The sequence below is a fragment of the Pezoporus flaviventris genome, unplaced genomic scaffold (genome assembly GCF_033815535.1).
Source record: "Pezoporus flaviventris isolate CSIRO_AGI_PZ_B2104156 unplaced genomic scaffold, CSIRO_AGI_Pfla_v1 ptg000056l, whole genome shotgun sequence".
NCBI classification, from domain to species: domain Eukaryota; kingdom Metazoa; phylum Chordata; class Aves; order Psittaciformes; family Psittacidae; genus Pezoporus; species Pezoporus flaviventris.
In genome coordinates, this window is record NW_026892604.1 from 925,174 (window position 1) to 948,724 (window position 23,551).

Consider the following 23,551-nt stretch of genomic DNA (forward strand, 5'->3'; position numbering starts at 1 on the left):
AATATGTGCAAATGACTTCTGCAGCTTCCAAGAAATTAATCAGGACTACAGGAGACACTTCATGGTCTTACCCCTACATGGACTTTAGGCGCACAACAGAATTGTGCTCATGAGACTGGTGGCTGAGATGCAGTCACAGTCACACAGAAATTCACTGCTTTCTGTGAATGATGTGGCAGTAGAAAACAATCAGACACAAGTTCTAACAAAGAGACTTACCCTGAGCAGTCACAACAGCTAGGACGTGGACACTGTTAGGGTGTACACTGCTGCAAGCACTCTGGTTTGATGGAGTGCTGCTAGTCTCAGGTGTTGACAGGCTAGTGTTTTCTAGATTTGAACTGACTAAATATTAGACCTGTTCAAGATTCTGTTATAGTCTTTCCTCTAACCCTTTTTCTTCCTTTCCTAAAAAGAAGCTGTCTAGGTGATTTTGTATTTGGCCTTCACCTTACGCTTATACTTCTCTTGCACCCAAGAAGCATCAGTCTGAACAGCATGTAGTGAAGATTCCATATTCCACTAATCATCAAGAGTTACAAAGCAAGTTTAATATCTAAATTTTTCGAAAATGCTTTGTGCCCTCAAATTATTAGGGATTTCCAGGAAGGGAAAAGAGAATGAAGTAGAGTATATTAATTATGCCAGTCTTCAAAACTTTCACTTGCTTCTGTCTTGAGTATCTCTACAATTCTGGACAGGTATTGGAGAACTTGAAAAATAGGGCAGCACACTGTTCTGCACAGTAGCTGGCTGAGGGGAGACAGGATACAAGTCATAAAATACCAATGGTCCTTGAGATGGTGAATAGCGAGCAAATACTTGTTGTCTCTTCCAGTACAGGAACTAGGGGTATTAGACAAACCTAAAATGAGATTTTTTTTTTTTTTTAATGCTTATACTTCATAATACATCCTTGAGCTAGAAAATCCTGTTTCACAAACCCCTTAAGTCTTAAGTTGTTGGAACTCTGGGATACTATTTGGTAAAATATAATTTGCTCTACTTTTATACTCTTTCTGCTTTTCTATCTCTGTGAAGAAAGAGATCCAGACTAGATGGACCTTTGATTTGAGCTGGTGTGGCCTTTCCAGTGTTCTTAATCTACTTGTTAATACTAAGCCAGACAGGCACAGCCTTACCACTGCAGGGAAAAAAAAAAAAAAATCAGCAGAATTTTATTATCACATCCAAGAAGTCCATTTTAGTTTTGCGGTTTTCCCCTCTCATTTCTCAGGCATTTTACTGGCTCATGCTGAAATGGCATTTTCTCTATGATTTTCCCTGAGTTGCTGTTAGACTGAGCCCTTCAGAAAGTTCCAGAGTAAGCAGGAACTCACTGTGCGCTACAGTGACTTCAACTGAACACATCTAGATGCAATGTTGCATCTTGGCATAGATACATTATCTTGGGGAAAGAAATCAAAGTCTGCCCCTGAAAGTGTTCTAGCATGTGCGGTTTATTATGTTTGTTTCTGATGCCCTTTTTCCTCTCTCCCCATATTAAAACAGGCTGCACGTCATTGTACCACTTTCCTCCCTTGTACATTGAGTTCACAACCCTGAGTGCTCTAGAAGACCATATTGGTCTTGCAAACAAGTGATATGTTCCCAGAAGTTCATTTGATTTTTAGGGATGGATTACGAGGTAGTAGGTTAAGACTTAGGAGTATTTGCAATAATTCCACATTCCTAATGTACTGAAAAAGATACTCCCTGTCCCAATATAAAGTATGAATCATTAATTGTTGCTGGCACACCCTAGATTGAAAATTCATCCTTCAGAAGAAAGTATCTAGTACCCATTATTGGTCTTCAAGTTACAGATGTTCTCTTGTCTTTAAAGCACATAAAATAAACAAATATCACATCTTTATTAACATATGAATGACATTAGTTTTCAGATATTTTCATTTAGTATTTCTTCTATAGAAGACACTATTTCAAAATTATTTGCCGTTTATTTTTGCAGCTTCTGTGGTTAAACTGCACTCAGAAGATCACAGTTTAAGTGCATAAATTTGTACTCCTGAGATCACTTGCCCCTAACAATCTTTACAGTGATTATAAAGTTGTCTATGTATTTTCTTTGCGTTTGTTTTGGGGGTTTTTGTTTTGTTTTGGGTTTTTTTTGTTTGTTTTTTCCCCTTTTTCCCCTATACTGATTTTGGAGCAATACTTCAAAGTTGTTTTTCTTATTACTGAAGTAAATTCAGTTTCCACATGTAAATGCAGTAAATGTGAATGAAGCAAAGTAAATGCAGTTTCCTTTGCAAATCACGTGTCACTATGTTTTTAAAGAAAGATGCGCTGTGCCCACCCTCTGTTTTGCGAATATATATGCAATCTCTATATACTTGTGATGCTTCTAAAAATGTGAAATGGATTTTGTCTTTTTTTTTCCTCAAAGCAAACAAACACAGAAATGTGAGTAAAATAAATATTTTACTGACTAGCAAAAGTAATGCAGATAATTCAAGTGAAAAATCTAGGGGTTTATTGGTTTGCTTTGTGTTTTTCTAGTAAAGCTATCTACATTGCTAACACTGTTACAGTATACCTTTTTTTGTTTTCTTTTTCCTCTTTAAAATATCAGAAAGCATCTATGTTTATTTCAGTGATTGTGTTCTCTTGTACAGATAGAGACAGTAAGAACAGATGTTCAGTTACACTAACCAGTGATTTCCCTTCTTAAAATTATGTGGATACAAGAACAAAAAAAGTCCTAAAAGGAATTGAGAAAATCTGACTGGCTTTCACCAAAGAAAGACTGCCATTTCTATAAATAGTCCAGAATATGTGTGTGTAAGTACAAAGGAATAATGCATATTTCCTGCTGAAAAGCATGGATATGCAGGTAATTATGGAAGATAAATGAGCTGAATATTTGCCTTACTGTCTTCCTTTTGTCATGTTATATGGATGAATGGATGTAGTAAGAATGAGCTGCTACCTCTCTGTTCGCTGCCCTTTTCAGCCTCTTAATTTTTAATCTCTTCCATCTCTTTCCTTTCCTTGGCAATTCCCATCCTTCCCATGCTCTCAACAACCCTTAAGGTGTATTCAAGGCAGGCAGCAAATGTTTAAAGGCCTTTCTTTGCTATTAGTTTTATCCCAGAGGATAATATGATAAAGAAAAGAGGTGTATCTGACTAATACTCTGTTTGTGTGCTGTCATTATCTCTGTGACATTGGTAGCAAAGGGGTGGAGAGAGGAATCATATGTGTTCTTCCCGAAAACACGGGACAGAAGCCTGAGGGTAGTATTGCCTTAAACATGCGTTTACACAAAACAGTATAGGATAACAGCCAGGGGGTTTCTGGCTGAGAAAACAAGGCCTATTAATGTTCAGGATGAACGGAAAAGAAAGAAGGGAAAAAAAAGTCAGGATGTTTTTAAACTGCTCCATTAACCCATTTTTGTGTGTGTTTTAAAAACAACAAAGCTATTGCTTGGTGTTCTATATCCATACCACTTCCTGGAAACATATTTTTGATTCTCAAAGACGAATTTGGATTATACAAGTCAGTAAGAAGGAAGGAAGATGTGTGAGAAGACCTAGATCATGTAGCATGGTACAGTGAAGAGCTAGTGCTGAACCACTGTCCTGGACCACTGTCCTGGTACTGTATGTGGGGACACAGACACAATTAGAACAGACATGAGATCCTGAACTACTTTCACAAAAAGTCTTGTAGCACTTTGAGAAGATGAAGAGTGATCTTGTTATTTCTGATGAACTTAACTTCAAACAGTTATAATGCTCTTTCATTTTTCCTCTTTAAAGTCAACTTCATATCACTGTGACATGACTGTTCTTCAGTGCGGATGAAAGGTAGACTTCAGATCCATGTTCCAATATTGTACAGGAAGCAGAAGTAGTATCTAAACTTGCACATGGCTTGCTAATGTGAGCAACAACATAAACAGTGCAGGGTTGCATGACTGCACTGAATATCAAAGGAACAGAAGGGTGGGTTCGATTGTTTAGTTCTTTTAATTGTTTCCTTCATTTTTAATGGAGGAGTGTATTGAGAGTTCTACTAGAGGACACTGAAATATGGGAGACTGACCTGATAAAGTCAGAGATATTTAGCTGGTAAATACAAGAGAGGTTAGTGTTTCCATACCTTATATTGAGTTTCTGCTTCATGGTATTGTATGTGCACTGTAGGAGAGGCTGTCATTAAGCCAACAGCAGCACAGTCACTGAGGCAGACAGAGACTGAGAGGGGCTTCTTTTATTCATGAATCTGGTATTTGCTACAGACTTTTATTCTGTGAATTATGGTGCATACTTTTGTCCTACCATTTAAAGCTCTGATAGTTTTTACCTGTGTGAACATTAACCAGAAATAAAGAAAAAGCAGTGACCTTCTGTCTGTGGTTTTGAAAGAACTGACTTCTCATTTTATTCGCTTCTTTGCCTGAAATATTTTAGATCACATAGCCTGCATACAACTGTGTAAATTTTTAAGAATGAAGACAGTAACCATAAGCTGCAAATCTTGTTACTATTCTATTGTTGAAACAGGCTTATGGAATAATATAAAAGAATCCCCTGAACTAGGGTAATAAACTATGCGTTGTTTGCAGGAGTCAAGATTTCCTTCAGTAATATATGTTTTGAAGTATATATAGAGAGAATCAGAAATGAGTGATTCTTATTTCTCTTTAAATTAGAATAATATAGCTAGTTTTATAGTAAATGGGTACTCAACCCAAAATTGAAAAAAATCAGTGTGCTGCTATCAGTGTGCTGCTTAAGAAAAACAAGTGCTTTAGGCTGCAGATCTGACATATGCTTGTACTTCCTGGCAATGAATTCTTCACATTTCATGGGATACAGTACGGCTCTCAGCTCCCTGTGGTACGTCTTTCTTCTGCTTTTTCTGCATGCTTTCAGGATCTTTGGATGTAGAGAAAACAGACTAGATTTGCTGTGTAGCTCAGAGAAGTGTTTGTCTTCAGTGGTGACAATGGGGGACCTCTGCATGCAGGGCAAGCTGAATATCAAACTGGGGAGCATCATGCACAACTGAGAAATAGAGAGGAAACTTCCACCTATTTTTTAAAAAAAGACTTAATCATTTCAAGTATTACACATTCTTAGTATAGTGGTAGTTAGAATCCCAGAGATAAAGATGACAGACATTGCTTAAAGCTGGGTTCACTGTTTTATCTCTGTGCTGTATTCCCTGTATTAGGCAGCACCTTGAACACATATGGTCCAAATAGAAAGTAATTGGCAACACAAAGGTCATGCATTTTAGAGAATCTTGACAGGATGCCCACTCCTTTCTGGCAGACACAGCCTAGAGTAACAAATGCTTGATCTTAATTATATATTGTGTTTTGCCTTACAGGAACAAATCCTTTTCTGTGTACTATTCTTAAACCTACCTCCTAATTTGCCCTGTGTACTGAAATTAATGTTACATTCAGTAATTGCTAATCACAGTATCCCAGCTTTTACATAATTCCCCCCCCCCCCTCCATATGTCTAAACATTGTTAGCTATTAATGTGGTGGGAACATTTGTGAGGTCATACCCTATCTCATTCTCTGGTCAAGATTATATGTACAACATAAATAACTTCCATGTGGTTTGGTTGCTTTTAAGGACTCTGATCAAGTGTAGTGTCCCATGCTGCTAGATGCTGCACAAATTCATAGTGATTGATCAGTCTTCTTGTAAACAACTTCTGCAGTTCAGATAAGTAAAGTGTCCAGTAATTCTGTGTGGACGGTCACATCCTTTTCTCTCAGAAAGCTGTTTAAGGGTTTAAGCCATTTTTAGCTCAGAAACACAAACTGTAAATTCCAGGGAACGAGATTTTTCTCTCTTCCTAGCATTTGGTGACATCTGCTAATTGATAAAAGGAATACTAGCTTGCATTGCTGCTGCCTTTTCAAATTTCAAATAAATTCTATTGGTGAGGATGAAAACAGCAATTTTTGAATCCCACTTGTTCTTCTAGTTCATAGTCTGTGTATATACGCTACTCTCTTGAGGTCTCAATAGGACATCTGAAGGCTGGTAAAATGAGTAGCAATGAACAGTTAAGGTGGCTGCCTAGAACTTTTTGCTCCAGCGATCTCCTCATACTGGAATATCCTGAAGGATTGCCACAGAATAAAGTAACAGAGATGAAAGGTGTGCGTCAGGAAAGACACATTTACGCTGTTTGCATATCCCACCCAGAGCATGTTAGAGGAGCTGCCAACCCATTTTTAATCCTCCTCACAAAAGCCTGATAGCAGAAGTGAGCTTCACCAGTTATTATCAGTGACTCTAGCTCCTTTCCAAGATACAAATCTTGTTAGTCATTAGCATGCCAGCAGGATATCTGAATGCACTCAGGTCTATTCTCAGATATAACAGTTTCATCTCACTCCAGCTGTTTCCAGTGGGGATTCCTCTCTCTAAAATTGCCAAAGAAACAAAATAGGAGTCTGTATCTCTGCAGAGAAACCAGATTAACTAATTCAGGAAGTAAATGCAGTTCTCCCACATCCCTTTGATAAGAATCCTCTGCAAAAGAATTCATGCTTGGATGGATCTGTGACAGAGTGCCCTCCAGGTTTACTCAAAACATTAAACATTTCTGATCTCTTCCTCCATTAGAAATGTATAAGCAGCTGTGGGCTGCTTCATTTTAGTTGCTCTACATCCTGTTATTTAGAATCCATTCCTGGCTATGTCTGCCAGAAGAATGGTATCTTTCATTTTTAAAATGCAGCTTTCCTTTTTTATATGGAAGATCTTTTTTCATCTCCAAGCTGTGTGTAGCAATAGGCTGATAAGGCTGCATGTGCAAACCATGCTGATGAAGGGTTCCAAAAACCTTATTAATGTATTAGCAAACCTTATTATTAATATTATAATTGAACTTTATATATACACTGACTTGAAAGTTCAGACGGTTTCCCTGTAGCTGACAGAACTGATCCTGCTGTACAAGACTATTCTGAATAGATCTTTCCCAGATGTATTCTACTTGTTCCTAAAATACTTGGATAGTGATATTTTGACTTAAAACCAGATCAGATTACACCAAACTGTTCTTTATTATCAATACATTGTATTTTTCAGTCAGTATCTTTTCAGGAATTTCTGCTGTGGAATTAATCTGCTGTCTTCTATCATGACTGACAACAATTTGTGTGCAAAGTATCCTTTTTTTTTCTAGCTTTGTATTCTCAGTCCCTTCAAAAGAGACTTCTCTGTGTTCATGGATTTTATTGTATGCTAAAGGAAAAGGTTTTGTGAAATGTGAACACACTGGCAGTCCTTTCCTGCTTCAGAGTGGGTTATCTTTGTACTAACAGAAGATGCAGTGAAATACAAAGCTAAGCTAAAAGAAAACGGGATTTTTTTAATGAAAAGTTACCTGCTGAGATTTTGTTAAAAAATTTACACTCCCCCACCCCAATTACTTGCAGTATTTGTGGTGGCAGTTGTCAGTCATGTATCGATCAAGGCAGCAAGCTATTTCAAGGTAGCGAGCTATTTAAAGGTAGCAAGCTATTTAAGTTGATCAAGACTCTAAGTAAGTGCTTTATCTATTACAAAAAAAAAAAAATTGGAATATAAGCAAAAAAAGCAGCAAACCTGTTTGCAGAGCTAGAAGGCTAACTGTGTCCATGATACTAAATTTTAGGTTTTGCTTCAGTCTAGATAGGCATGTCCATCACTACATGTGTAACTTGTTTCACATGTAAACATGTAGAAGACTTTGCGCACTTTCTGCTCTAATTGCAGATGTCTGTCAGCACTCTTTGCCATTCCTGCAGTAAATTATATTGTGAATTTCTGATAGGTTCATAAATGATGAATAGTGTATGAAGTTTCATTCTGAGCTTAATTTTTCTGTGAATTAAACTTGAGACAAGGTGCTGAAAATCTTAGCTTTTTCATTAAATAAAGATACATAATTCAATAGCTCCTTTAGCTTCAGTCTACTGTTCCTCTGTACTGCACCTACAACTACATGCCTGATTTATACACTAAGTAAGTTTTCTGTTAGTACTGATGTAATTGTAACATATATTAATATTTTAATTTATGCTACTCTGGGAGCAGTGCATTTTGGGTATTATGTTTGTATATGTAGTAAAGGCAAGGCATAATACATATTACCAGATACTTTCCTTGTTTGTAACACAACAGCTTTTTGAATCCTGTTTTACAGTTACTTGAGTTACTTCTATGTAACTGTTTAGCTGTGCAAGCTGTTTGGTGCAGTAGAAAAGGTTGCAAGTAGATTCTGTTTTGAAGTGAAAAATAAAATTCTGACTTACTTACGCGGCCTTCATTAGGGCCACTGTATCCTCTACAGTCAGTACTTTGCTTTTGGTTTCAGTGGACAAATAATGAAATCATTAACCTATTTTTAAATTACCCTTTTTCTCTGCTTGCTTCAAGTTTTTTTGAGCCATTGTTACACCTTTTGATTTTGGAAGCAGGAGGCCATGATTCCTAGCTTTTGTGTGGAAGGAAGCATTACTTACTAACACTACTTGTTTGTGATAAATTTGTTGTTAAAATAATGTTAAAATGCAAATGAACAGGCTGAGCAGAATGGCAGGAAGTTAATCATAGTAGTGCACATTCGTGCAACCTGCCAGAGTTGGAAATAATTCTGTAGCTCATTGGAAGGCTGAGAATGTTGACTTTCCAGAAGTAGAAGTGATTTCTTCTAGTCCTGGCTGTTAGTTAAATTATCACGGCAGAAATTACGGAATTATATTTTGGCTTCTTAAGTTAATCAAATGTAATAACTGAAATGGTCCAAACCTATCATACAGTTAGGATTTAACTCTGTGGTTTTGATGGTGGTTTTTTTTTTTTCTTAACCGAATATCAGCATATGGAAATGAAAGAAGGGGCACATTTGAAGAATAGGAATAAGCTCTTAGCAATCGCATTTTGGGGCAACAGCAGATATGAAGAAATTTCAGATAGATTTATTTACTTCCAAAGCATAAAAGGAACATAGATTTATTCAGAAAGCATCTGGTTTTCTCCCATATGAAGTACAGGGTTATAATGCTTTACTGTTGTAGAGCAGTTGCACTTTGCAAACTGTGTTAGGATTAAAGAGTTATTTCACTGTGTTTAAAATCTCATTGAAAACTGAAGATGGGAGAAAAAGGCTTCGTCTTTCAACAACCAAAACACAGCAAGCACCTTGGCCTTTGATGGGTTACATCCTCTGCCAAGGAAACAGGTGGGCCTAGGCTGGGCTCCATCTCAGCAAAACCTGCAGCTACTGCAAGCTCAGAGCTGTAGTGACCCACCATCACTGTCAGGCAGCATAGCTGGCTGCAAGAGCTACATGGGAGCACATCCTCACTGCAAGGTGATCGGATTCAGCCAGGAGACTTCTACAGGAGACTTCTACAAGTTTTGCTGAATCCTTTGTGCAGAAGCAATGATACTAAGTTTATTTAAATCAGACCATATTCTTGATAGCTGAGGAATAACAGTGTAGTTCTGAACAAGCATTACAGAAGAAATCTGAATTGCCATAAAGTGAGTATGATGGGCTATTTTCTGCCTGAGGTACAGCCAAAAAATACCACCTCTCTGAATGACAAAAATGTTTATATGCATTGTGTGTTAAGAACAGGATATTAAACAGTTTCTAAGTGTTATTAAAAGGTATGTGACTTCTCACAATATACTAAGCTTCATTGCACTTCATGTGTGGTTTAGCAGATCTGCTGCACACATAGCTCTTTTTGCATGGAGAAAAAAAACAACCCTGCCACTGTAAGTAGAGCTTCCATGCAAAACTTGAGATGCAACTTGTAAAATACAGAGACTTGCTTTGAAAGTGATTCCCAATAGTTTCCTTTGGGGATTAAATCTCTGTGTCTATTTATAGGAATCTTTCTTTTTTTTTTTTTCTTCCTGATTAGATGTAATAATTGGACTATATGAAGACTTCTAATGAAGAAGAGATAAAAGGGACTGCCTGATTCTAAGTAATGATAGATTGTTTCTGTAGTCATGGAAAGTGATGCATTCAGAATATTAACAGCTTCTCGACTAATGGTTTTGTGCAATTTATAGGTTATTAATAATAAAAAACTTCTATAGAGGGAATTAGTATCTGGACTCTATTGTGATTATAAAAGATTAGCATGAGATCTGGTCAGGAGGAAACCTGGACAGTCAAATGTGCAGCAAACACGTATTTCTGAAATGCAATTAAATCTGCAGATGTAGAAAGTAATTAAAAAGCAGAGATGTGAGCTGTAATTTATGGGTACTTTACAGTGGTTTAAATGCCTTTTTTCCCCATGCAAGCCTTATGTTCCTACGTTATCTAAACTCAGTGGATGACTAACAACACCTACATAAACATTTATTGAGAGAAAGTATCTTCTGTTTCTCAGTTACTGTGGCAGTAACAGAAAAATATTTATTTAAACCCTCAAGACATCTGGCCTTCAGGCCAGAAACATGGGATTTTATGGGCCGTGGAAACATTCTGGGTTTAAAACAGACTTCTGCACAAGTTTCATATGTGAGGAGGACATAAGCACATACCAGAAACAGTTCTGCCTACAATAACACCTTGTCTTCAGTAATGCAAAATGCAAGCAGACACTCCAGAATTTCCTAACAAAATCATGATTTATTTTTTTTTTTAATCCCTGATGGTTCAAGTCTGCTATTGCTGAAGAAGATACTGAATGCTAGAAAATAATCTCTTGAGGCACACGATTAACTGCCGTTATCTAGCTTTACTTCCGAAGAAGAAATCCTCGCCCATTGTCGAACTATGCAAGTGATACCACAGACAAAGAAATGCTGGGCTGAGGAGCCTTCCTGAGTTGTTTACCTTTGAGCCTAAAGAAGTTAGAAACAAGATTTAAAAGCCTCAGGAGGAGAACAGATAAAGACGGGTCAGGAAGCAGCCTGTCACTCAGGTGACTCATTTTGTGAAAACCTTGCTGAAAAAACATCCTGCTCCCGCAACAGTACGATAACCCGAACGCTGCCAGGCAGCTCGTTAGGAGTTCCGAAAGCACAAAGAGCGTTTTTACTGTGAAAACGCTGGAGCGTAGGAAGCTCTCGGGAACAGACCGGGCACTGCGGCTGCCGCCGTGACTCGCGGCGCTGCAGGAGGGACCCTCCACCCGAGGAGCCTAGATACACCCGCCGCCCGCCCGCGCTCACCAGAGACGGGGGCTGCCTGGACCGGCCGCGGGTTCCCAGCCCCGCGCCGGGCTCCCGGCAGATCCAGCCCTACAGCCCCGCGGCGCTGACTTTCGCGCGGAGCTAGGGAGTCGCCCTGCCAGGTAGCAGAGGGACGACCGCTCCCTGCACAGCCCCGTGCTCCTCGTACTAAAGTTTCGGCCGACGGTACAAGGCCGAAGGCTGGGTGCGAGCGGGGTGTGCCCGCACGGGGCAGCGAAGGGGCGGGCGCCTCCGGGAGTGCCGCGGAGGGCGCTGCGCCGCCTGCGGCTCCTACCTTCCAGCACCGAGCAGAACGCATGTAGGGCCATCATCTCCTGGCGGGGCCGCGGCCGTGAGTCCGCGGCTGCGGCGATCACCGACGCTCCATGGCCGCAGCTGGGCTTGACGGCGGCCCCCAGCGAGGGCGCTGTGGCCCGCGGCTACAGCTTGGCCGGTCCCCGTCCGTCCCCGACCATGCCTGAGCCCCCGCGCGGCACGGTATCAGCACATCTAGAGCGGGGCGCGGCAGGATCCGTCCGGGCTGGCCTGCCTCGGGGGGCGGGCACGGGGGCGGGGGTTTTGGGGAGGGCTCCCTGGGTGTCAGTTTGAGCGGAGCTGAGAAGCTCCTAACCCGACTGAAGCGGCTGCCGGTAAAGGAGGCTCATTTAAGATGTGAGGGGTGTCTGCCTGGATGAGCCGTTGTACGCATGTGCCTGCCCCTCGCGGAGCTCCGTAAGCAGCCGCAGACCGGGGGTCGCCCCGCTCTTCCCGCCCGGCCGGGCACGAGGCGAGGGGCACAGCCGTCCTCGCCCCTGCCCCACGGAAACCGGCAGCGGCCCCGCTGAGGCACCCGCTTCGGTCCCATGCCGTGCACCCGGCCACAGGCCCCATCCTTCCCGCCCGCGGAGAGGGGCCCGCCGGTGCTGGAGACCCATGCAGCCCCTCTCCCAGACACGGTGGCTTCGGTGAACTAGACTGCCGCTCCCCCCTTTTGTTTCGGATCTGAGAGATGTCCCAGTGGGGCAAAAGGAGCCCTTCGTTCCTCCCCTTTTCTCCGCCGCTCGTGGCAGGGCCCGTGCAGCTCCGGCAGTGCGCTGTGCTGCCTGCAGCTCAGGCGCTGGCGAGAGCCTTTCACATGCAGTTGTGCAGCTGCTGTCTGACGAGATCGGCAGCTGCAATGGAGCTATTACTTTACATGAAGTTAACGAAAAGGCGCACTTAGCCTGCTGCCTGCCCCGGCTCCCCATACCCCTGGTTATCCATCGCATGGGGCTAGCTTGTGAAGGGAGAAGTTGCCTCGGGAAAAAGCCTGAAGTTGAGGCAGGTGCCGATGTCGGGGCAGCGTGACGGTGCTGCTGGGGAAAGGGCATTCTCTGGGCTTAAGGGCACCTCGGACCTGGCAGTGGAGCCGCCTAACGGCAAGAGCCGAGGCTGTTCTGGATAGCCAGAGCACGGCTAGGAGAGGCTGCCGTGCTGAGGGGCTGGCTGCGTGTGAAATTACAGCAACAGATTCTTTCAACTCTCCCATAGGCAACACGGACTGAAGAATCTCCGGGTATTCCATAGCGGATGTCTTTGCCAGCTGCGATGCGGGGATCCTCAGTGCTTTTGCTCGGGGTGCCGCAGCACTGGCAGACGGGGGTGTCCGGCGGTGTGCGGAGGGCACCGCAGAGCCCCGCGCAGCCCGAGGCGGCGGTGCCAGGCGCGGTGACTTGTGCCCCGTGCCCCGAAGCAGCCGCCACCAGACTCCGGCCTTCCCCCATCGCTGCTGTACAAAACGATGCAGGTCTGGCTCCCGGGTGCCTCCAGCGGAACTGCGCTCGACGAGCTCAGGTGCGTTGAGGGAGCCCACTCGACAGACCCGATAAGTTTGGCAAGCGGTATGTTAGATGCATAGTTGTAACTTGTGATTCCATCTGCTTAAGGAATAGAGCCGCTCACTGCAGCCTCGAACATAACCGTGAGAGATGAAACTCCCTGTGGTTTGGTGCTATGTGTTTGAACGCTGAACCCATACACTGTTCGAAGGTCAGCATATCCTGTTAGAAAAGAATATTCTCTCGCTTCAGATTGTCAGTTAAATATTCCATGCTCTTCAGGTGTATATGATTGTCAGTTAAGACAAACTGAGCTGGCAGGGACGGAGGAGCAGCTGGCCGAAATGGGAGTGGAATCCTCAGGGCCTGGCGGTGCTCCTCGTCCGTCCTCTGTCTTTCCGGAGCTGCTGCGCTCTGCTCAGCCATGGGGCGCTGGGCAGCCCGGGCGAGACCCCATCGTAAAGGTCCTGGGCTTTTCTGGGCGTTAAAGACCCATTTTAGAGTTCTAAGAAGCTTGATGAAATATTAAGCTTGATGCTCTGGCAAAAATCGCATATTACGTAATTACATTATTCCACTTGAATTGTACTTTCAATTTCAAATAGAAATTATACAGACCTTCTCAAAGAGTAGTTTCCCCATGAATTGTTAAATAGGTGCTGCATTCCAGCAGGTTAATGTATAGATATATTAACCATGTATCTATAGTAGTGTGATGAAATGTTAAATTCTATAGTGAAAACTCCCTCACAAAGAGAAGACCTCAATAGGTAGATCTACTTTGCATTTTTTCTCACAAAACTGTTATTAAACTCAAGAAAATACCATACGGGCTCATAATTTCTTCTGTATCTGTGCACGTATTTTTGTCCTCTCTGCAAGCACATAAGCACATTAAAGTCTGACTATGCTTTGTGCAGACTCTTAGGAGACTTGGGTTTGGGATTTTTCTTGTAATTTTGGAATGCACAGTGTAGCCGATGGCAAAATTTGGCTTAGGTATTTTTATTAGTTGTGATGATACAAGAATGAGAGACCTAGTGTGATCCTCAGACCTCAAGCTGAATTTGCATTTGGGAAAACTATTTCTAGTCTGCTGTCTTCCACTAAAGAAACAGGCAAAAAATCTATCATCAGCAGTATCTTGTGCTCAGTCCAAGTTGATAAGAGTTAGAACAGAATCATGGAATAGTTAAGGTTGGAAAGGACCTTAAGATCATCTAGTTCCAATCCCCCTGCCATGGACAGGGACACCTCACAATAAACCATCTCACCCAAGGCTTTGTCCAACCTGGCCTTGAATGCTGCCAGGGATGGAGCATTCACAACCTCCCTGGGCAACCTATTCCAGTGCCTCACCACCCTTACAGTCAAGAACTTCTTCCTTATATCCAATCTAAACTTACCCTGTGTAAGTTTTAACCTGTTGCCCCTTGTACTGTCACTACAGCCCTTAATGAAGAGTCCTTCCTCAGCATCGGTATAGCCCCCCTTCAGTTACTGGAAGGCTGCTATGAGGTCTCCATGCAGCCTTCTCTTCTCCAGGCTGAACAGCCCCAACTTTCTCAGCCTATCTTCATACAGGAGCCGCTCCAGTCCCCTGATCATCCTCGTGCCCCCCTTCTGGACTTGTTCCAACAGTTCCATGTTGAGGACACCAAAACTGTACACAACACTCCAAGTGAGGTCTCAAGAGAGCAGATACAGGGGCAGGGGCAGGATCACCTCCTTCAACCTGCTGGTCACGCTCCTTTTAGAATCATAGACTCATAAAATAGTTAGGGTTGGAAAGGACCTTAAGATCATCAAGTTCCAGTTGCAAAAACCCAATATGCTACAGTCAATTTAACTGAAAAGTTGAACTTCTAGTTTTCCCATTAGAAGGTTGAACAGAGCTATTACTCACTTGGGAAGTGCAGTAGTTTTTCCATTCTGTTGTTTTCTGAGGTCTGTGTAAAGCTGTCAGTCTGGGAGATGCAGGTAGTGGCATCAGCTTGTAGATCGGGGGGACATTCTGTCAACATTACTGCTGGTTTCAGTTTCTCAGATGGATGTCCCTGTTGTTTTGTCTTGCTAGAACACTTGTGCTAGAGCACTAATGGTGTTTTAAATTTTTTTGTAGTGTACAGGTTTGAAGAAACCCTCACCTCCTGTTTTGTGAGCCTGCAGAGTTTCCAGGGAAGAAAATGCTGTGCCACCAGGTCAAGCCACCAGTAAGCTGGAGTGAATCACACTTGAGTTTGGGAGTTAAGAACAGTTGGACACAGCTTTTAGACAGCCACCTGTTTGTGGTTCTGCTACTCTATTGAGTCATTGTGATTATTTTTGACCGGGAGTAGTTAACAGAAGGCAGTGGCACTGCTCATTTTGATGTAGGGAAATACCTGCACAGTTGAAAAATGAGTTAGTTACAGCAGATGCTCTGCTGCAGTAAAAGGCTTACACTTCCAATATGAGAACTGGTTTTGCCTCCTCCCAACTGTTCTTCCTTGAAACTTCCTTTGTTTTGCTGTTCTGCTAGAACTTTTAATTTTAATACTACCTAAAGTACTTGCTGCTCTTGAGTAGCAGATTGTACATCAGAAATAGTCTTAGACCAGCAGTTTTTTACTATGTTTGAGGCTATTTGGATATTGTTTGTAAAAGAGTATCTATAGTCGAAGTTGCAAAAATATAGTGTTCAACAGTAAGTAATTACGAAGGTAGGAGTTAGTTACATTTTGACTGTTCTGGTACCTGGGTTTGCCAATAGGATTTAGGTGCATTTGGTGAATCCTAATTATATACAATTTCAAATTAGAAAATACTAGAAGGTTCAAGTGGGTCTTAATGTAGCACAATATGTAATCATGCTTGAGTAAGTGTAGTTAGGGTTTTGTTATTTACTACTGGGTTAAGGCCACTACAAACTTTCAAATAGTCATGAAGAATATTGATAGTTTTCATAATGCTCACTGTGCAATGCTTTATTTGAAAGGTAATATAATTAGATACGGGGATTAGAATATAGCTACATTTTTCTGGCCTAAGTTGGACACTGAGGAATTTCAAAATAAGGTTAGCATATACTTCACAATTTTTATAAATTGTATCATAGATGGGATCACATTTTTCATTGAAGACAGCAATTAATTATAAGAATAGTGCTGTGTGGCACTGTTTGATCATTTTCAAAGTGACAGTTGGGGCTGATGTTTCTGATGCCTCAACAGAAAGATCCTATTGCCAAAATAAAATAAATAAAAAAAAAAAGAAGGAAAGAATGGATAATAATTACTGAAACAGCCTAGCAATGTTCCAGATTTAACATCTCTATCGCTCTTGATTTAACATACTTCTCAGACTTTGATCAAATACTTTGGCCATCCATTTAGAATTAGTACTGTTTAATTGCAAAGTTTGAGATTATTTTAAGCACAATTTTATTTTCTGGATTTTTTTTAATAATGCTGTTGGTTATGAATACCTTCAAAACTGGCATGGTTAAGGTTTTTACACTTTTAACAAAATTAAGGTCTAATGATTGTAATATAGTAGAAACTTATGGATTGACTTCTATTTATTGAAAATACTGAACTGACTTGGTAAAACTGATTTGGTAAAATGCTTAAATTACGTTTATGGCGATTGCTTTTCTGTAGCAAGTGTTCGTAATATGACTCTCTGCTCAGGAGAATGGCCTCATCATAGGAGGAACAACATACCGTATAGAATATGCCTATTAATCCACAGCTGAAAAGTTGGTTCTTTTGTGTGGGGATTATAATGCAGTAATGATAAATCTGGTAGGATGATTCAGTCTTAAAGCTTCTCATGGAAAATGAGAACCAAGAAAGATGGTAATTTCAACTGCCATCTGTCAGTTGGCATGTCAGTAATATTTTTATATAGGTGAGATTTCACTCTGAGAAAGCCTTCCAACAGCATTTCTCACCAGAGCTGTGTTACTGTGGATGTAGTTGTAACTCTCTCTCAGTTCCCAGTTACCGTGACATTCAACTGGAACTACACTTTCTAATTGGTGTTGCTTTCTGCTAGAAGGGTACTAGCCTTACCCAAACATATTTTGGATGCTTACAGAATAGAAAATCAAAGTACAACATGAAACCTTTGACAAGAAGTTTAACAATATTTAATGCCTTAATTCAAAAGAGTGCAAATATACTGTTGTGAGCCAAGTTATGAGTGTAGAAACCTTTATTATAAGAAAGCATCTAAAGCACCAGTGATGTATTGTATATGAAGTGATACAACAATGCACTACTGAGCATGCAAAATACCTTAAAGCAAGAGATACTGAGTTTGTTGTTCTATTAACTTGACAACAGCCTAAATGTCAGCATGAGGTGACTTCATTCCTAACTGTTTCCCCAAAAAACATAAGGAGGCTAATCTATGTTTATTATATTGTGATAGAGGGCTACAGACAACTGTGCTTTGCTGCCAGTGGCATGTGTTTAGCCTTATTCTCCAACCATCTGAAAAAGACTGCAAAATATTTTAAGTTGTGCTTCCTTTTAATTATGAAATTCATTACTACTTTTGCTGTCAGGAGCAAATTCTATCCTGGGGTTTTAAAAGTTCAATAGCATTAAGTATTTATCTATCTAAAAAAAAATCTTACTTTTTTTATGCCACTCTAAGAGAAATATTAAGGGTGTGAATTAGGGATATGCTTAATAGTAACAGTAGTGTAGTATTAAAGTAGCCTTTGTTGGCCTCTGATCAGTTCATATTAGAAACATCCAGTAAAACATCATAGCTTGGCAGACTGCTCATCAGTACTTCTCTGATTTCCGGGTTTGTGCTGCTGTCTGAATGGGTCACTGCTCAGCACTGACATGGTAACAACCTGTCTGACTGTCTTTCAGGGTGGGTGGGATCAGTTCAGCATTGTATCTGCACTCCCTTTTCAGCTTCTGGGCTGCCAAGCAAAAGCAGCAGTTACAGGACAGCATGTGATGGGACGAGTGCTAGACCAGAGCACACTGCAGAGAGCCAGCTGCAGAGCTGAGTGCCTCTAAGATGAATAGTTTGTAGTTATTTGAGAAAGTATGTCCTAGTTTTGTCGTGGTTTAAACCCAGTCAGGCAACTTGTTCACTCCCAGTGAGTGGTGCTGGGCTGACAACAATCGAGGCCCCCCCCCCCCCCCACCGGGGCTCCTTCCCTTCCCCTCTCCCGGAGGAACGGGGAGGAGGATCGAAAGGGTGCAACTCCTATGGGTTGAGACGAGAACAGTCCAGCAACCAATGTACTACACAAATCACCACCGCTACTATCAACTACAACAATGATAAGGGAAAATAACAAGGGAAGAGAATACGATACCACCGGCCAAGAAACGAGTCCCACCCGGAAGCCCCTGTCCTTCCAGGTAACTCCCAGTCACCCCCCACCCCGGGCATGACGTCCTGTGGTATGGAATACCTCCTTGGCTAGCCTGGGTCAGGTGCCCTGTCTCTGCTTCCTCACGGCTTCCCCTCCTCCCTGGCAGAGCATGAGCCTCACAAAGTCCTTGGTCAGGGCAAACATCACTTAGCAACAACCGAAAACATCGGTTTCACCAACATTGCTCCCAGGCTGGAAGTCAAAACACAGCACTGCACCAGCTACCACAAAGGAGAAACATGACTGCTACTGCTGAACCCAGGACAAGTTTATCAAATGGTATTCATTAGGCATGCAAATTGAGAGATTTAAATGCACAATTAATCATGTAAACTTCTATCACTAAGGACTAACTATTAAGTAAAAGCATGATTATTTTTAGAGATTTTTCCAGGACCCTACACTGAGCAACTTGTAACTTCATCACCATTTTGTCGTGGTTTAAACCCAGTCAGGTAACTTGTTCACTCACTCCCAGTTGAAGTTGAGCTACTTGTCTTATACTAGTGCACAAAGATAACGTACACTGCTTATTCCAAGTGTCCTACTATATTCTTAATTTAATCTTTGTATATCTCATACCTTAGCAATAAATTCTGGGGAGTTAATCCTCATTCATCTTCCACTACAAAATGTTTTCTTTTTACTTATTAAAAAACAAAATCCCACACCTTTATTATTTTAGAAAGTTACTTTCATAATTACTTCAGGCTTTTCTAAAATAAATGTGGTTATAGTTTAATTATAAAAGCAGTTTATATAAAGCTGATACATTTTTATGGTTTTAATTTCTGAATGCATTGTTTTCTCTCTGGAACTAACACACACAAGTACTACATCTGTCCCATGATGAGCCACTGAATCAGCATTAACATTACAGCTTTTTTAAGTTCTCCAACAGCTAAATTCTTTAACTATTGTACATATGGATTTAAACAAAAAAAAATACAGAATACTTGCTTAATTTTCAGAAATGCATGTTACTTTCCAGTAATGTGTAAATGACAAGACCAATTCAGGTGATACAACGTATTCTGCTCACTGAAACACTAAACTTTATTTAGACAGATTTCTTTCTATCAAATACTACTAAAGAACGGGTGGTACATAAATAATGATACATGCAATCTGATCACTTTACTAAGAAAAATAAAATCATAGTTCTGTTAAATAAAGATGAAATGCTATTATATACAGTCTGTTAACTGAAAAGCCTCGTGAGACATTCAGGTCTGATTTTAATACTTTCCAAATAAATACCAAATAATGCAACATTTACAAATAGCATACCAGCAGTACTTGCACAGTAATTATTTTACAAACCAGAATTTAGTATTTCAATTGAGCAAATGAGTAGCAGCTCCTTCATAAATACTAAGGCATGTCACATAGCATCAAAATGGAACCGATGAGCCTCCTGTCGCTTCTCTCTGTCATCTGCTTTCTGAAAAATAATAATAAAAAAAACACTTTATGGGATCTAGAGCAATACTGTTACAGAAATGAGTTGTCAAATGTCAGAGAATGGTTGATTTTTACCATGTCACTGTTAGCAAAAGGCAAAATGTTCAGTAAAAGCCTCAATAATTATCTTTTAAATGGTGTCAGTTTGAAATAGCAACAATCTACTCAAAATTGGCTTCTGCTGTCAATGCTCAGCTGTTTTAGTATTTATGTACCATTATTTTCTATTATTTGTAATACTGCTTTTTTAAAAGCGGCATTTCAAAAACGAAGAATGTTTCCTGTTATGTATTTATTTATTTATTTAGTATGCATTATAAATATGAGATGAAGTTACTCTGGAATAATGTCATCTGTGTATGTAAATCATCATGTAGATGTCATCATGTAGATGTTACACTTCTAATGAGATTCTTTTTAACAATTCCATCAAATACAAATTTCTACAAAGATGGCAGTTCAACCAACAATTAACAGCACCAAGTAGGCTAAAAACTTTTTGTGGTTTTGTTTGTAGGATGCATTTCCATGCTTATCTATGCAGAGCACACAGTGATCTGCTGAAAGAGCAGTTTGGATGGTGCCTGGAAAAAGCAGCATATTTAAATTGTACTTACGATCCAGGTAATGCAGAAAAACATGTCCTTTCCCACAAGCCTCCTCTTGTGTTCTAAAGCAGTACTAGAGTCTGAAAGTACTTTTTAAAGGATATTCTGAACACAGAATGTGAACTTTTCTAGAAAACAGTGTTTTTGTAATGACTGACGGTATGTATAAATCCTAGCATAAGAGAATTTAGCAAAACGGATTTAAGTGTTTTTTTGCTTGCTTAATCCCAACGTTTTTTTTAATGAGTAAAATGAAGAAAAGCTCTTACAGTATGCTGTTGCAAACGGAATTCAGATTTGTATCTCAATGGATAAATATACATGACAATTTTTGTAGAAATCAGTGCATGTGTTCTGCCATGGGAGTTTGTCATCTGCTTTGGCACAAGGCCAAAGATTTCTTTATCACACAATGTTTATGTATGATAGCAACTCCACTGGATTAACTATGGATTTTACTGCATGTTGTGGCAGCAGCAGCTGTCAGTGAAGTTTAAGATGTATCGGTCTGGCTTTTTGGAAGGGATTATCCATGTCAGTAGTATTCTGAATGTCAAAAATGGAGTGTGAAGAAGGGAGTGCCATGCTCTTTCCTACATTGAAATGCTTGTCACATTTGACAAAATTTTGTAGTCTCACTTAGAAGGCAATTTTCACTCCATTTTTTGTATGCTTCCTGAAAAATTACTACTTCAAATTTGACAGTAACCGATACTCTGAGGAATCCATCAAAACTTCTCTAGCAGTGTTATCATCCATGAGCAGTGTTCACATGACTACCATCAAGGCCACAAAGCCAGTTATAAAGAATGAGAACACAGGAGTATCAAGGTCCTTAGCTAATGTAGCAGACTAGATTTTCTGTAAGATGAATAACGGTTTAAATTCTTCCTCAATTTCTCTTTCATTTCATGTATCAAAACTAAGGTATCAAATTTCTAAGGAATGACAGAGTGACCTACTACCCTTAAGTCCTACAGTTATTTAAACAATACAATACTTGGCTGGCAGATGAATTTGTAACAACTATTGTAGACAAAGGGCTCCTATTATCACCTATCTGGAGAGGTCAAAGTACATGTTTTATTTTAACTGCTGAATAAAACACTGCATCTTACAGACAGATATAACCTCTGGGGAAAAAGAAGACATTGCAACAGCCAGTACATTTCCCCTTCCTTTCTTTGCTACAGGTACTCTAGAGACCTGTAAAGGAAATAAGCATTTATGCAGAACAGTATTTTTATAAGACTAGCGAAAGAGGCAGTAAACCATGAACAAGATCATGAACATGGAATTTTGGAGTTTAACTCCCAGTTATGTCAGTGATACACAATACAGCCTTGGTTAAGAGTCTTATTTGTTCTGTACCTCAACCATTCCTTCTAAAAATTGGGAAGGTTAAAATCAGTAGGAAGGCACTGGAAAATTACAGGAATTAACAAATGTTTATATGGTAGTCTGAAAATACACACAATTTATCCAAATATTTATGCCTACTTTGACCAAGATGCAGCTGTTGGAAATGTGTTTATAATACAACTAATACACCATTTCATTCACATACACCTAATGGGATTTAAAATGGCTCAGAAAGCACTCTGGGCCAAGTGCTTCTTTATATCACAATACATGAACTATTATGTGAAGAATTGTTTTAAACATTGACACTGAATTTCCATTTCTCCAGATGGCATTATATATAGTTAATCCTTCCCCAGCTCAAAGTCCAAGTATTTTTTCTGCTATTCTTGTTGCTTAAGATTTGCTAGAAACAGAGTTAAACCCAGCCTGTATATAGTCCTAGCTATCAGCAATGCTTCCTTGATACAGTAGGACATGCTAAGGACAGTCAGTGAAATTTTGCTTCACTTTGTGTATTTTATTCCAGCTTTTCTATTATTTGGAGACTGTATTTAATACTTTGAAGAGTGAAGACTGACAGACAACATTTAAATGTGCAAAGCCTATGTGAATGTTTAACAAGGTCATTTTATTTCCACAAGCACAAAATAACAAACAATTCTACCACGTCAAATTGTGCAGTAATTTTATTTGACAGTTAAGATTATGGCTTGGGTACATAGTAGCATTTATTGGCAATTTTGCCAGTTGAATATGATGGAGAACTGAGCATAGTCAAGAAAAATGGGAACGCATTTCTTTTGTGAAATGAAAGGCCCATTCAAAATGCTTCTTCAAATCAATGGATTTTTATCCACTGCATGTATAATTCAGACACACAGAGGAAAGCAGCCAATATTACATGATTGAATTTGTATATAGTTTTGAATGATGATGTCAGTACAATCAGCAAAGACAGATACAGAAAAAGAGACATTTTCCTTATTTTTATATTACTAGCAGATCTCAAGGTAGGTAAACCGATTTCATGTTCCATTTTCCAAAACAGCACCCCTTAAAACTCTGCATAATAGAAAGCTTATATATGAAACAAAAATGTATCATTTACTTGGGAATAATACCTTAATGGCAAAAATTCATCCATGTTGTCTTCACTTCCCTTTTTAAGTGTCTTAGAGCTTAAATAAAAACAATGCCAGTTTTAAAGATTGCAGTAAATTCTGACTCAATAAGTAAACACTTTTAGGGAGTTAATGCAGTCTGTGTCAGAAACTATACTGTAGAAAAATATGCAAAAAACCAACATACAAGACTGTAAAATTTTAGGAAGTGTTAAATAGTACAGAAAATACAGAAAAGAATCTAGCTAATTAAGCTTACCTTTTCTTGCCAGTGTAATATGCCAATTATAGCCAGGATGAAAACACAGACACCAATTAAGGCTATAGCTGTTAGCAGCACAATGTTACTTGGGGTCAGATACAGCTTGGCACTCCAGCTATATGGAAGAAGAAAATCCAAGGAAACATTAATACCCTTCACCAGGAAGCAGAAAACAGAGTTAACTTAAAAAGATCATAGAATAGTTAGGGTTGGAAAGGACCTTAAGATCATCAAGTTCCAACCCCTCTGCTATGGGCAGGGACCCCTCACACTAAACCATGTCACCCAAGGCTCTGTCCGACCTGGCCTTGAACACCACCAGGGATGGAG

At 40.1% G+C, this 23,551-nt stretch overlaps 2 protein-coding genes and 1 long non-coding RNA gene across 7 annotated transcripts in view; 1 reads left to right on the forward strand and 2 right to left on the reverse strand.

The window, feature by feature from the left end:
- The window catches only part of NETO2 (neuropilin and tolloid like 2), a 31,077-nt gene extending 19,238 nt beyond the window's left edge, over positions 1 to 11,839 (reverse strand). The window contains exon 1 of one of the 4 annotated variants that reach the window (XM_061469335.1): positions 11,491 to 11,839. In XM_061469335.1, the coding sequence (XP_061325319.1) occupies positions 11,491 to 11,527 (37 nt within the window). In that variant the 5' untranslated portion in view covers positions 11,528 to 11,839. Of the gene's footprint in view, positions 1 to 450; positions 1,133 to 11,490 lie in introns of those variants that run through there. The other 3 variants (XM_061469337.1, XM_061469333.1, XM_061469336.1) reach the window with 3 other exon arrangements.
- Positions 11,840 to 18,673: 6,834 nt separating this feature from the next.
- Positions 18,674 to 19,083, forward strand: LOC133277475 (uncharacterized). The gene is made up of 2 exons (XR_009746219.1): positions 18,674 to 18,840; positions 18,880 to 19,083. It is a non-coding gene; the product is annotated as an uncharacterized LOC133277475 (long non-coding RNA).
- A 350-nt stretch (positions 19,084 to 19,433) lies between these two features.
- The window catches only part of ITFG1 (integrin alpha FG-GAP repeat containing 1), an 82,819-nt gene continuing 78,701 nt past the window's right edge, over positions 19,434 to 23,551 (reverse strand). For both annotated transcript variants that reach the window (XM_061469318.1, XM_061469317.1), the window contains 2 exons: positions 23,219 to 23,336; positions 19,434 to 19,845 (listed from right to left, as the gene is read on the reverse strand). In XM_061469318.1, the coding sequence (XP_061325302.1) occupies positions 19,786 to 19,845; positions 23,219 to 23,336 (178 nt within the window). In that variant the 3' untranslated portion in view covers positions 19,434 to 19,785. The remainder of the gene's footprint in view (positions 19,846 to 23,218; positions 23,337 to 23,551) is intronic.